The sequence below is a fragment of the Triturus cristatus genome, chromosome 8 (genome assembly GCF_964204655.1).
Source record: "Triturus cristatus chromosome 8, aTriCri1.1, whole genome shotgun sequence".
Lineage (NCBI taxonomy): Eukaryota > Metazoa > Chordata > Amphibia > Caudata > Salamandridae > Triturus > Triturus cristatus.
This window is the reverse complement of record NC_140591.1, coordinates 1,679,504,885-1,679,520,192: the sequence shown is the minus strand read 5'-3', so window position 1 is coordinate 1,679,520,192 and position 15,308 is coordinate 1,679,504,885. Positions and strand designations below refer to the sequence as shown.

Sequence of the window (15,308 nt, the reverse complement as noted above, 5' to 3'; positions counted from 1 at the left end):
TTACAATCCAAATATAAGTACACCATTAGAGAAAAGGAGGGAAAGGGAAGGAAAAAGGAAGAAGGGAAAGAAGGACCAAAAAAGGAGAGGATTGAAAAAAGAGACAATAAGAGAAGACAGTACATGACAACCACCAATGCAATAAAGGAATGTAGATTGAGAAGAATAGAGAGGATGACGACTGTGATACGTACCTTTTAGGGGAAGACAAAAGAAGATGTGTGGGGAGTGGCGACACGAGGAAGACGGCACAACTAACCAACCGGGGAGGTAGCATCACAGCGGGGAACATATTCTAAAAACAGGAAACAGAGAGAAATGCGTTAGAGGATATGAACTTTAAAAAAAAAAAAATGTTAAACTACCTATAGCAAATAGAAGAATATAAAAGAAGTACGGAAAACAATATAAGACAAACATAGTGCTACATTACAATTATTAACAATAACCTGAAAAGATAAAAAACAATAAGTAAAACCGAGCAAGAGTAAATTCAAAATAGAGGAGAAAAAAAAAAAGTCAAGGTCTGGCAGTTGAAGAAGAGAGAGGGCCAGAGACATCCATCGACGATGTGGAATGCGACTGGATGAATTTTCTCAGCTCTGCCGGATCCTCAAAAGTGGAGGTTTTATTTTGGTAAGTAACCTTGAATAAACATGGGTGAAAAAGTCCATAACGAGCTCCAAGTGTGCGTAAGGGAGGTCGAAGATCCAAAAATTCTTTCCGCCGTTTAGCAGTCGCAGAGGAAACATCCTGAGATAAAAATAACTTAGCACCTGACCAGGCAAGCTGTTTTTTGTGTTTAGCTGCATTTAAACCCAGTAGCAAGTCTGTAAATTTCAAAAACAGAAAAATAACACCTCGTGGCTTGGAAGGAGCAGCTGAAGAAGACAAACAAGGACCCAACCTATGTGCTCTCTGTATATTCAGATTTGTAGATGCAGGTAGGTCCAGAAATTTTATGAGAAAATTGTTGAAGAAGGGAACTGGATCATCACCTTCTAAATTTTCTGGAAGACCATATAAGCGTAGATTGTTGCGCCTATTTCTGTTTTACAAGTCCTCCGCTGATTTCTTTAGCCAAAGGACCTCCTTCTCAAGGACAATTAATTTTGTAGAAACAGCTTGAAGTTCATCAACTTGTTGTTCCACTGTGGAAATACGAGAGTCCATAGAAGCCCACTTAGTGTCCATAGTCTGTAAGCGTGAATTAGTCTCCTCGACAAATTTCCTCAAAGATAGTGTCAAGAGAAATCAGAGAAGCAGGCTTTGGTGGAGAAGGAGGGTCCTGTTTGAGGCGTTTATTAGTGTCAGATGAAATTTGAGTTTTAATTGATGCTGGTGACGAAGTTGACTTTGAAGAATTGGATTGCGCCATAGTGATAGTTTTCCTAAATACAGGAGCAGAGGGAAAAGATACTGACACTGGAGACTGAGGTGTGGATCTCTTCTGTGTAAGTGATAGTTTCTTGCTCCTGCCCATAGGGTAGGGAAGGAAAAACTATGTGCAAGAAAATAAAAATAACACCAGTGAAGAAGTAGAATGACTCACAGTGCGTGAGGTAAGCTTCACAAGTGGATGCACAAACAGTTCAAAAATACAGCTGTATTGTTATTAAAGTTAAAAATATGACTGGTCAGGCATAGAATGGCAGAAAAAATAAGAAATATCATCAAAAATCAGGAAAGCAGCATAGTAATTGAGGTGTAATGCCAGGAAATCCTCACAGGGAAAAACAAAATGGCGGCCGCAGTGGAGATAGAACAATAAAGAGAGGTTTTACCTCAAAATACAAAGAAGTCACCCATTTCAGGCATATGAGGGTGATCAGGAGCAGTTCCGATGCCTAAAACTCTCAGTTTCGATGTGTAGAAAGAGTTTTTTGCCGCGAATTTTACAGCAACATTTCCGCCGCGACACAGAGCTCCGGAAATAGGAGGCCATCTTGTGTGGCGCCGCGCGCGCTCCTCGGTCCATCCAGTTTTAACCAATCACTTTTCCACAACTGCATTCAGCAAAGCAACTCTGGCAGGAAACACTGAAGCTTTACCTATCAGTGCCTATCGTAGTCAATCCGCCTTGTCCAGCAGCCAGCCTTTCACCTCCTGCGGCAAAACTACACACAGCAATTTAATAACATCAGCCTGGAAAAAGTTAACAGTTCTTCTTTGAACATTTCAGGCATATCTCATATTTAGGGACCTATCAAATGATGTCAAGGAGATATATTTGGGACCAGAGGGCATGAGTAAAGGTTCACCCCCCACCCTCCTGTCTGGAGCCCTCTTGTAGAGGTAGGACCGTTTCTGGGCGGGCCTCTCTAATGTCACTTGAGTCTTCACTCCTATCTTCACTGCCGAACGGGTGCAGATCATTTACGCGTGCTCTTTAAGGATATCTAGCCCTTTCCCATAGCCTGTCTCACACTGTCCCGGGTTATAGTCGGGTTCCATGCCCGACTTATTTGACGCAGTGTATTGGAGCAGTAAGGTACTCTACAAGATCTCACTTGGTGCAGAAAACAGGGTTCCACCATACAACCTTCTCGTATCATGTTTACTGCCCTGCTATCTCACTCTCTGCAGCGCGACCTTCTTTTATCATGCTTTGTGCCCTGCAATCTCCCTATCTGCAGCGCGACCTTCTCATGTCATGCTCGGTACCCTGCTGTCCTACAGTCCCACTCTCTGCTGCGCTCCACACTGCAGCTTTCAATGCTTGTTACACTCATGTAGGCAGTGTCTCCCTGGGCCCCTCCTGCTGGACGCTTGACTGGTGCTGCTCTGTTTTTTGATGCTTCTTGCAGAGCAGATCCAGAATCACTTTACAATACAGGAAAACTCAAGACATCTAATACAACCTCCTCCTTTTCTTCTATTGACTCACAGTTCTCTCTAGAAGTTTGAGTAAACAAACAGGAGGGGGAGGGTCAGTGGAGGCACAAGCCCTGACTCTCCCTCAAGTGGCTAATTTGGTGTGTTAGCTTCTCATGCATGTCTCCCAATTCCCTCATCAGGCAGGTTTGCTTTCTTTTCATAACTTCCTCATACTGATTTAGGAAAACAGACCATTATTCTTGACTCGATTTGTTTTTAGGCTCTTTCAATTTTGTGTAAGGTTATTCAAACTGGTGCTTTACCCCAACCTCCATACACCTGCACGTAGGGTCTGCTGGCTTAGTGGACTAATGGGGCCTCTGTAGGAGATTGTGTTCGACCTCATGGCCATAGGTTCAGGTCCACTCAGCCTTTAAAACGTCTGAGGTCGATATAATGAGTACCATTGAGTTAGGTAACAATAAACATCTGTTATTTAGTGCGATTGTGCCCACGGGTGAATGTGTGCTTTACAAATACACGTTATATTACATACTCTTACCGCACTGCAGGATACATCACATGGGCAGGAGTCCTTAACCTGCACATGCTCTTACCACACTGTCGGATACATTACATGGGCAGGAGTCCCTTTAAATGCACGTGCTTTTACCACACTGTCGGATACATTACATGGGTAGGAGTCCCTTTACCTGCACGTGCTTTTACCACACTTCTGGTCACATCACGTGGGAAGGAGTCCCTTTACCTGCATGCGTTGTTACCACACTGCCGGATACATCACATGGGCAGGAGTCCCTTTACCTGCACTTGCACTTAACACACTGCCGGACACATCACATGGGCAGGAGTCCCTTTACCTGCACGTTCTCTTACCTCACTGCCAGATACATCACATGGGCAGGAGTCCCTTTACCTGCACGTGCTCTTACCTCACTGCCAGACACATCACATGGGCAGAAGTCCCTTTACCTGCACGTGCTCTTACCTCACTGCCGGATACATCACATGGGCAGGAGTCCCTTTACCTGCACGTGCTCTAACCTCACTGCCAGACACATCACTTGGGCAGGAGTCCCTTTACCTGCACTTGCTCTTAACACACCGCCGGATACATCAGATGGGCAAGAGTCCATTTACCTGCTCTTGCTCTTAACACACCGCCAGATACATCAGATGGGCAGGAGTCCATTTACCTGCACGTGCTCTTACCACACTGCTGGATACATCCCATTGGCAGGAGTCCCCCCTTTACCTGCACATGCTCTTACCACACTGCCAGATACATCAGGTGGCATGATTCCCTTTACCTGCATGTGCTCGTATCACACATCCGATGCATCACGTGGGCAGGAGTCCCTTTACCTGAACGTGCTCTTACCTCACTGACGGATACATCACATGGGCAGGAGTCCCTTTACCTGCATGTGCTCATATCACACATTCGATGCATCACGTGGGCAGGAGTCCCTTTACCGGCACATGCTCTTACTACACTGCTGGATACATCACATGGACAGGAGTCCCCTTAAACTGAGCTTTTTCTAACTTTGACTTTTCTGCCATGTCCATCTGCACACTCATTCATTATCAGGTAAATGTTTATGACCAGCAATGTGTTACAACTCATCCTTAAAATGACGTAGTGGGGTAAAAGGGTAAGTAGTAAAAGGGTGTGTCTAACTCCTCTTCCCTGTATTATCCTGGAGGGAGGGAGGTTGGGAGGAAAGGTTTGTTCACACTTGTCCTCTAAGCCCTTTCTGTTTGGAGACCTTTCATCATAGCTTGTTGATTCTCAAAGAGGCTTTTTGGTGTATAGATCAGTGTACCTCATTAAATCACACATTCATCCAACAGCTTCTGTACTAAAGGGTTTAAGGCACTAGTTTCCTTTCTCCACAATATTGTGGAGCTTTCTGCTTTTTATTGTGAACTTTGCACACAGTTCTAAGTATTACTAACCTGGGACTCCCCTACCTGTGCCCCATACCTCAAATTGGTCTATCCCTTTGTCAACTGCTTGGGTATAAATTGTCATGCCAAAGTACCTCTACATGGTCGAAAAACACCATCATATGTCCCATTTCCCACATTTGGAATCACATTGTCACTCTATGACCTCATTGGTCTCCACCCGAAGACTTGTTGGCTGAGTAACTCTTCTTCACCTTTTTATCTCTGGAGCCAAGATGTGAAAGGGAGGCTTAACACGTCAGAGATGCCCACTTCCTTCAAACACACTCCGTGTGAGCAAAGAACATGCCTGAAGCAGTTGCAGTGCTGCATATTCCAGAGAAACGCACAAGGAGGAGAAATATGTATGGTCTGTGGGTGGCCAAAAACTAGAACCTGTAAAATCGTATGTTTTCTTGGGAAAAACAGTGTGTGGTAATCTAAGTAATAAAGCTTATATAGAAAATAACATTTGTAAAGCTATCTCTCAAGGGAAAAGCTTGGGCGCCCTTTATAGATCAACTGGGAAAAGACACTTTGCACTTTTATTAGAGGTTTTCCGCGCAAAAATCCACGCTTCTCTGTTGTATGATATTGAGCTGCTTGACATAGAGAAATGTTTTTTTTTAGATACAACAGAAGGAAAAATTCTAAGGTGTCTACCTTCGGTCAACTCTGCTTGTCCTGTGGCAGCTCTAAGGCTAGAATTTGGCCTAAGTAGTAGCTGGGTACAGGGTCTGGCAGGGATAGTGCGATGGGTTGTAAGCTTGATAAAGAGTGACCCCGGCTCACTAAGATCCTTAATTAAGAGAGAAGTATTAGAAAATTTAAAGGCGCAGTCTGTAATTTGTAAACATTTTAGAATTGCGGTCGACCTGCTGCGATTAGATGAATCTCGGTTTTTCTCCCTATCGCCACAACAATTAAAGGCCACTTTGAAACAGGCCACTTGGGAATTAAGCTTCACTAGGGATAGGGAAGCTTGTATTTTAAAGAAGGGCATCCACCCGGCCATAGACTCTTGTATGATACATAAGGCACAGGCTTACGTTATGTGGAACCTGCCTCATGGGGTGCGCCAGTTTTGGCTTCTTCTGAGACTAGATATACTCCCTTTAAATAAAACTTTGTCTAAATGGTACGAATCCTCTGAGACTTGTAACTTGTGTAATATCTCTATCCAGGACATTAATCATGTGTTATTTATTTGTCCCGCTCTATTATTATGCCGGCGCAAATGGGTGAGAACAATCTGTTTAAAATTATCTATTCTTTCGGCCTCCGCACTAACTGCCTCTATCTATGAGCCTCCTAATGAAATGTTTTGTCACAGGATTTTTAATTTTTTTAAGTTTTTTTAAATTTATATTAATTGCACCTATCATGATGATTGTAATTATTTATTTTGACTTTACTGGATTCCTATATAGTATTAAGGGTATAAGGATCTTTTTAACTTCTTTATTGGAAAAATCTTTTTATAATGTTTCGTAGCTTGTGATTTTTTATTATCGATTTTTGCTTATTTTGTAGAAACTTTGTTGTATATTTTCTGCTTTTTGCGTTGTTGGTTTATGTGGATCTCTTCTGAGTTCCAAGATCATAAATAAAAATAAACTTGAAATTTGGAGGAGGATGTCATGTGTGTGTATTGTGGAAAGGAGGAAGTGGCACCCGTGTGTGAGACACACCTGTCTCTCCAGGGCAGGTGGTGGTTCAGGTGAATCTCTAACAATGGATTCTGCTGAGAGTGGTAATTTTTATAGCTATGAGGAGCACATGGTGGTGCTGGGGAAAAGGGACAGGGACAGGATCAACATCAGACCCACACAATGGTGTATCATTTGGACAATCAGAAATGTAGTGCTGGAGGCTTTAGGAACCATGATAAAAGAAAATAATGTAGTTACTGGTATGACATTGACATCTCTATGGCTGCTGAGAAGAGAGTGGACATGTTACTGTGATGTAAGTGACTAAGTACTACTGACAACTGATGCGATAGTAGGGTGTGCAACTGGTAACAAACGTTAAAACGCGTTTTCATTTGTACTATGCATTCATAAATGGAATAGAACTATGAGCTAAGATGTCCAGTTGGAGGAATATTTTGACATTTCTTTGCTTTCCATTCCTTTTCAGACCATCATGATGATCATGACGGCCATGGAGGAGGTGAAGCTGTCGGTGGAGGTGAGTTGGAACAATCTAGTTCTGCCTTATGGTCACCACATGAAGGACCCACATCCCACTCCAAGGGAAATAACCTGAAGAGTCTCACTCAGGATAATGCTGCAGTACAACACATGCTAGTTTTCAAAAGAGTGCCAGTAGCACTAAACACAAATATCCTATAACAGTAATAGCTGGCTAAGCTCTAGTTAGCAAGTGTACAACAATACAGTGTTGATTTCATTATAAAGGTGTTTGACGTTTAGTTACATATTAGTAGTCAGTCAGTCATATCCACTTCATTCAGTTAATAAAAACCATAAAACTACACTTCAAACATCTTATACAACAACAATAGATCCTATCAAAAAGACATATTGAGATAATCATAGACACCATACCAATTTCAGCAAATGAATCAGGCCTCCGCCTTTTAGTTCTTTTGGAGTAAGCATATACAAAAAATCATTGAAAAAAATATTCTAAGGCACAGAGGACAGTCATTCTAAAAAACATTTCTTCACAGCAACTCATAAAAAGGATACAGTTCTATGAAAAAAGACATCAAGTTTTAAATCACAAGTCATCGTAGTAGTAAGAGAACTACACCATTTCATGACACAATGGCCCTTCTATTCCTTTCCCTACGAGCTGCAACTAAAAACCCAGTAATATTAAAACTCTCCCAAGTATTGTTCTGCATCTGTAAGTAGACTAGGGCAGGCCTTACCTGAATAAAACCTTTTTTCTTTAAAATGGGCACTAAAAATTGTTTACAAATATCATGAAAGTGGTCTCAAAACATAATAAAGTGCAGTGTCTTGGGTAGAAAAATGATCACAAGAACAGGGGCCTAAATCTTCCACTTTTCTCCAGCCCTGCGGTTCAGCCAATATGCAGTGCAAACGATTAAATCTAAATCTGGTTAAAAGAAAGCGGTGGTAGGGCTTTGTACCTACACTTAGATAAGGTTCTGTCGTTAGGGCTGTTTTCAGCAGAAGATAGGCTCGTACCTTGGGTTTCTAGCTCTTTGGCTCTTTTTCCATATGCATCATATTTATAAAGGTAAATCCTCTTTCCTAAGGTTATCCGGGGTTCTCAAAGATATCGGGTGCCCAATACATTAATTATGTGTTAGTAAATATCCATTCCACACAATGTACATATGTAGTTAAGTGACTTAGTACTACTGAAAACTGATGCGATAGTAAGGTGTGCAACTGGTATCAAACATTAAAACGCATTTTCATTTGTACTATGCATTCATAAATGGAATAGAACTATGAGCTAAGATGTCCAGTTGGAGGAATATTTTGACATTTCTTTGCTTTCCATTACTTTTCAGACCATCATGATGATCATGACGGCCATGGAGGAGGTGAAGCTGTCGGTGGAGGTGAGTTGGAACAATCTAAATCTGCCTTATGGTCACCACATGAAGGACACACATCCCACTCCAAGTGAAATAACCTGAAGAGTCTCACTCAGGATAATGCTGCAGTACAACACATGCTAGTTTTCAAAAGAGTGCCAGTAGCACTAACCACAAATATCCTATAACAGTAATAGCTGTCTAAGCTCTAGTTAGCAAGTGTACAACAATACAGTGTTGATTTCATTAAAAAGGTGTTTGATGTTTAGTTACATATTAGTAGTCAGTCAGTCATATCCACTTTATTCAGTTAATAAAAAACATAAAACTACACTACAAACATCTTATACAACAACAATAGATCCTATCAAAAAGACATATTGAGATAATCCTAGACACCATACCAATTTCAGCAAATGAATCAGGCCTCCGCTTATTTGTTCTTTTGGAGTAAGCATATACAAAAAATCATTGAAAATAATATTCTAAGGCACAGAGGACAGTCATTCTAAAAAACATTTCTTCACAGCAACTCATAAAAAGGATACAGTTCTATAAAAAAAGACATCAAGTTTTAAATCACAAGTCATCATAGGAGTAAGAGAACTACACCATTTCATGACACAATGGCCCTTCTATTCCTTTCCCTATGAGCTGCAACTAAAACCCTAGTAATATTAAAACTGTCCCGAGTATTGTTCTGCATCTGTAAGTAGACTAGGGCAGGCCTTACCTGAATAAAACCTTTTTTCTTTAAAATGGGCACTAAAAATTGTTTACAAATATCATGAAAGTGGTCTCAAAACATAAGAAAGTGCAGTGTCTTGGGTAGAAAAATGATCACATGAACAGGAGCCTAAATCTTCCCCTTTTTTCCAGCTCTGCGGTTCAGCCAATATGCAGTGCAAACGATTAAATCTAAATCTGGTTAAAAGAAAGCGGTGGTAGGGCTTTGTAACTACACTTAGATAAGGTCCTGTCATTAGGGCTGTTTTCAGCAGAAGATAGGCTCGTACCTTGGGTTTCTAGCTCTTTTGCCTCTTTTTCCATATGCATCATATTTATAAAGGTAAATCCTCTTTCCGAAGGTTATCCGGGGTTCTCAAAGATATTGGGTGCACAATACATTAATTATGTGTTAGTAAATATCCATTCCACACAATGTATATATGTAATTAAGTGACTTAGTACTACTGAAAACTGATGCGATAGTAAGGTGTGCAACTGGTATCAAACGTTAAAACGCATTTTCATTTGTACTATGCATTCATAAATGGAATAGAACTATGAGCTAAGATGTCCAGTTGGAGGAATATTTTGACATTTCTTTGCTTTCCATTCCTTTTCAGACCATCATGATGATCATGACGGCCATGGAGGAGGTGAAGCTGTCGGTGGAGGTGAGTTGGAACAATCTAGCGCTGCCTTATGGTCACCACATGAAGGACCCACATCCCACTCCAAGTGAAATAACCTGAAGAGTCTCACTCAGGATAATGCTGCAGTACAACACATGCTAGTTTTCAAAAGAGTGCCAGTAGCACTAACCACAAATATCCTATAACAGTAATAGCTGGCTAAGCTCTAGTTAGCAAGTGTACAACAATACAGTGTTGATTTCATTAAAAAGGTGTTTGATGTTTAGTTACATATTAGTAGTCAGTCAGTCATATCCACTTTATTCAGTTAATAAAAAACATAAAACTACACTACAAACATCTTATACAACAACAATAGATCCTATCAAAAAGACATATTGAGATAATCCTAGACACCATACCAATTTCAGCAAATGAATCAGGCCTCCGCTTATTTGTTCTTTTGGAGTAAGCATATACAAAAAATCATTGAAAAAAATATTCTAAGGCACAGAGGACAGTCATTCTAAAAAACATTTCTTCACAGCAACTCATAAAAAGGATACAGTTCTATAAAAAAAGACATCAAGTTTTAAATCACAAGTCATCATAGGAGTAAGAGAACTACACCATTTCATGACACAATGGCCCTTCTATTCCTTTCCCTATGAGCTGCAACTAAAAACCTAGTCATATTAAAACTCTCCCAAGTATTGTTCTGCATCTGTAAGTAGACTAGGGCAGGCCTTACCTGAATAAAACCTTTTTTCTTTAAAATGGGCACTAAAAATTGTTTACAAATATCATGAAAGTGGTCTCAAAACATAAGAAAGTGCAGTGTCTTGGGTAGAAAAATGATCACATGAACAGGAGCCTAAATCTTCCCCTTTTTTCCAGCCCTGCGGTTCAGCCAATATGCAGTGCAAACGATTAAATCTAAATCTGGTTAAAAGAAAGCGGTGGTAGGGCTTTGTAACTACACTTAGATAAGGTCCTGTCATTAGGGCTGTTTTCAGCAGAAGATAGGCTCGTACCTTGGGTTTCTAGCTCTTTTGCCTCTTTTTCCATATGCATCATATTTATAAAGGTAAATCCTCTTTCCTAAGGTTATCCGGGGTTCTAAAAAGATATTGGGTGCACAATACATTAATTATGTGTTAGTAAATATCCATTCCACACAATGTATATATGTAATTAAGTGACTTAGTACTACTGAAAACTGATGCGATAGCAAGGTGTGCAACTGGTATCAAACGTTAAAACGCATTTTCATTTGTACTATGCATTCATAAATGGAATAGAACTATGAGCTAAGATGTCCAGTTGGAGGAATATTTTGACATTTCTTTGCTTTCCATTCCTTTTCAGACCATCATGATGATCATGACGGCCATGGAGGAGGTGAAGCTGTCGGTGGAGGTGAGTTGGAACAATCTAGCGCTGCCTTATGGTCACAACATGAAGGACCCACATCCCACTCCAAGTGAAATAACCTGAAGAGTCTCACTCAGGATAATGCTGCAGTACAACACATGCTAGTTTTCAAAAGAGTGCCAGTAGCACTAACCACAAATATCCTATAACAGTAATAGCTGGCTAAGCTCTAGTTAGCAAGTGTACAACAATACAGTGTTGATTTCATTAAAAAGGTGTTTGATGTTTAGTTACATATTAGTAGTCAGTCAGTCATATCCACTTTATTCAGTTAATAAAAAACATAAAACTACACTACAAACATCTTATACAACAACAATAGATCCTATCAAAAAGACATATTGAGATAATCCTAGACACCATACCAATTTCAGCAAATGAATCAGGCCTCCGCTTATTTGTTCTTTTGGAGTAAGCATATACAAAAAATCATTGAAAAAAATATTCTAAGGCACAGAGGACAGTCATTCTAAAAAACATTTCTTCACAGCAACTCATAAAAAGGATACAGTTCTATAAAAAAAGACATCAAGTTTTAAATCACAAGTCATCATAGGAGTAAGAGAACTACACCATTTCATGACACAATGGCCCTTCTATTCCTTTCCCTATGAGCTGCAACTAAAAACCTAGTCATATTAAAACTCTCGCAAGTATTGTTCTGCATCTGTAAGTAGACTAGGGCAGGCCTTACCTGAATAAAACCTTTTTTCTTTAAAATGGGCACTAAAAATTGTTTACAAATATCATGAAAGTGGTCTCAAAACATAAGAAAGTGCAGTGTCTTGGGTAGAAAAATGATCACATGAACAGGAGCCTAAATCTTCCCCTTTTTTCCAGCCCTGCGGTTCAGCCAATATGCAGTGCAAACGATTAAATCTAAATCTGGTTAAAAGAAAGCGGTGGTAGGGCTTTGTAACTACACTTAGATAAGGTCCTGTCATTAGGGCTGTTTTCAGCAGAAGATAGGCTCGTACCTTGGGTTTCTAGCTCTTTTGCCTCTTTTTCCATATGCATCATATTTATAAAGGTAAATCCTCTTTCCTAAGGTTATCCGGGGTTCTCAAAGATATTGGGTGCACAATACATTAATTATGTGTTAGCAAATATCCATTCCACACAATGTATATATGTAATTAAGTGACTTAGTACTACTGAAAACTGATGCGATAGTAAGGTGTGCAACTGGTATCAAACATTAAAACGCATTTTCATTTGTACTATGCATTCATAAATGGAATAGAACTATGAGCTAAGATGTCCAGTTGGAGAAATATTTTGACATTTCTTTGCTTTCCATTCCTTTTCAGACCATCATGATGATCATGACGGCCATGGAGGAGGTGAAGCTGTCGGTGGAGGTGAGTTGGAACAATCTAAATCTGCCTTATGGTCACCACATGAAGGACCCACATCCCACTCCAAGTGAAATAACCTGAAGAGTCTCACTCAGGATAATGCTGCAGTACAACACATGCTAGTTTTCAAAAGAGTGCCAGTAGCACTAACCACAAATATCCTATAACAGTAATAGCTGGCTAAGCTCTAGTTAGCAAGTGTACAACAATACAGTGTTGATTTCATTAAAAAGGTGTTTGATGTTTAGTTACATATTAGTAGTCAGTCAGTCATATCCACTTTATTCAGTTAATAAAAAACATAAAACTACACTACAAACATCTTATACAACAACAATAGATCCTATCAAAAAGACATATTGAGATAATCCTAGACACCATACCAATTTCAGCAAATGAGTCAGGCCTCCGCTTATTTGTTCTTTTGGAGTAAGCATATACAAAAAATCATTGAAAAAAATATTCTAAGGCACAGAGGACAGTCAATCTAAAAAACATTTTTTCACAGCAACTCATAAAAATGATACAATTCTATAAAAAAAGACATCAAGTTTTAAATCACAAGTCATCATAGGAGTAAGAGAACTACACCATTTCATGACACAATGGCCCTTCTATTCCTTTCCCTAACAGCTGCAACTAAAAACCTAGTAATATTAAAACTCTCCCAAGTATTGTTCTGCATCTGTAAGTAGACTAGGGCAGGCCTTATCTGAATAAAACCTTTTTTCTTTAAAATAGGCAATAAAAATTGTTTACAAATATCATGAAAGTGGTCTCAAAACATAATAAAGTGCAGTGTCTTGGGTAGAAAAATGATCACATGAACAGGGGCCTAAATCTTCCACTATTCTCCAGCCCTGCAGTTCAGCCAATATGCAGTGCAAACAATTAAATAGGCTCGTACCTTGGGTTTCTAGCTCTTTTGCCTCTTTTTCCATATGCATCATATTTATAAAGGTAAATCCTCTTTCCTAAGGTTATCCGGGGTTCTCAAAGATATCGGGAGCCCAATACATTAATTATGTGTTAGGAAATATTCATTCCACACAATGTACATATGTAATTAAGTGACTTAGTACTACTGAAAACTGATGCGATAGTAAGGTGTGCAACTGGTATCAAACGTTAAAACGCATTTTTATTTGTACTATGCATTCATTAATGGAATAAAATAATGAGCTAAGATGTCCAGTTGGATCAATAGTTTGAAACTTTTTTGCTTTCCATTCCATTTCAGACCATCATGATGATCATGGCCGCCATGGAAGAGGTGAAGCTGTCGGTGGAGGTGAGTTGGAACAATCTAGCGCTGCCTTATGGTCACCACATGAAGGACCCACATCCCACTCCATGGGAAATAAACTGAAGAGTCTCACTCAGGATAATGCTGCAGTACAACGCATGCTAGTTTTCAAAAGAGCGCCAGTAGCACTAACCATAAATATCCTATAACAGTAATAGCTGTCCAAGCGGTAGTTAGCAAGTGTACAACAATACAGTGTTAATTTGATTATAAAGGTGTTTGACGTTTAGTTATATATTAGTAAATATCCATCCCACAGGATGTACATATGTAAGTTAGATTTTGTTAGAGAAAGGAAAGCTAAAATCAAGACCAACCATACAAGAACAGAACAAACAAAAGCTCCCGACAAACACACCAAAACCAACAAGGAGGCAAAGAAGAGCTTCAAAGCAAAGATTCATCAATGGTTTTGAGACAGAAGCCCAGAAAGCAGAAAGCTATGGAATCTTGAAATAACTCTATGACATAACATAACATGGTAACCCCCCAGCAGATACAGAAAGCCAGAAAGACCTGTTAAAGACAATGCTGGGAAGAGAATCATGGGTCACAAAGGCCAACAAGGAAGATGGGTGGAGCACTTTGAAGAACTGCTGAACCAGCTTGTGCTGGAGTCTCCATCAGACATAGAGCCACCTGACAAGGACTTGCCAATTGACTGCAGCAGACCAACCAAGGAAGAAATATGGTAAGACATCAAACATCTGAGAAATGGAAAGGCAGCTGGACCTGACAACATTCCTGCGGAAGCACTGAAGCAGACAATGAAACATCAGTAGACATGCTTTAACCAATGTTTGGAAGAATATGGGGAAGGGTAGAGGTGCCATTTCACTGGAAGAAGGGATATCTAATCACGAACCCCCAAGAAAGGTGACCCTAGTAACTCTGCAAACTACAGAGGGATAACTCTTCTATCAACTCAAGGCAAAGTGTTCAACAGGACCATTGTGAAAAGAATGAAGTAACAAGTCGGCACTCAGTTGCACGACCAGCAAGCAGGCTCCCGCAAAGACAGATCCTGCACAGATCCGACTGTAACAATGCACATCATCATTGAGCAGTCAACGGAATGGAACTCCCCTCTCCATGTCAACATCATTGACTATTTGAAGGCATTCAACATTGTGGACAGAGACCCTTTGGAAACTCCTGTGCCACTATGGTGCGCCAGATAAACTTGTAGGAATCATCAGGAACTCATACGTGGGAATGACCTTCAAGATAGTCCATGTAGGTCAACTCAGTGAAGCCTTCCAAGTGAGGCCTGGAGTCTGCCCGAACTGTTTTTTCTCTCCATTTCTCTTCCTGCTGGCAATAGACTCTTAATGAAGACATCTGCAGCAAGGAGAAGAAATGGGATCCAGTGGACTCCTTGGCCGCAGCTTGACGACCTGGTCTTTACAGACGACTTGGCCATTCTCTCCCATACCCATCTGAAAATACAAGAGAAGACCGACAATGTGGCAGCCATATCATCACAAGTTGGCCTCAACATTCACAGGGGGAAAACC

General features: G+C 40.2%; 1 protein-coding gene across 5 annotated transcripts in view; it reads left to right on the top strand.

Moving 5' to 3' along the window:
• The window catches only part of LOC146808589 (uncharacterized), a 116,058-nt gene that overhangs the window by 33,220 nt on the left and 67,530 nt on the right, over nucleotides 1-15,308 (top strand). For 3 of the 5 annotated variants that reach the window (XM_085623608.1, XM_085623609.1, XM_085623607.1), the window contains exons 2-7: nucleotides 6,934-6,984; nucleotides 8,309-8,359; nucleotides 9,685-9,735; nucleotides 11,062-11,112; nucleotides 12,438-12,488; nucleotides 13,726-13,776. In XM_085623608.1, coding sequence (XP_085479734.1) covers nucleotides 6,934-6,984; nucleotides 8,309-8,359; nucleotides 9,685-9,735; nucleotides 11,062-11,112; nucleotides 12,438-12,488; nucleotides 13,726-13,776 — 306 coding nt within the window. Of the gene's footprint in view, nucleotides 1-6,933; nucleotides 6,985-8,308; nucleotides 8,360-9,684; nucleotides 9,736-11,061; nucleotides 11,113-12,437; nucleotides 12,489-13,725; nucleotides 13,777-15,308 lie in introns of those variants that run through there. The other 2 variants (XM_085623610.1, XM_085623611.1) reach the window with 2 other exon arrangements.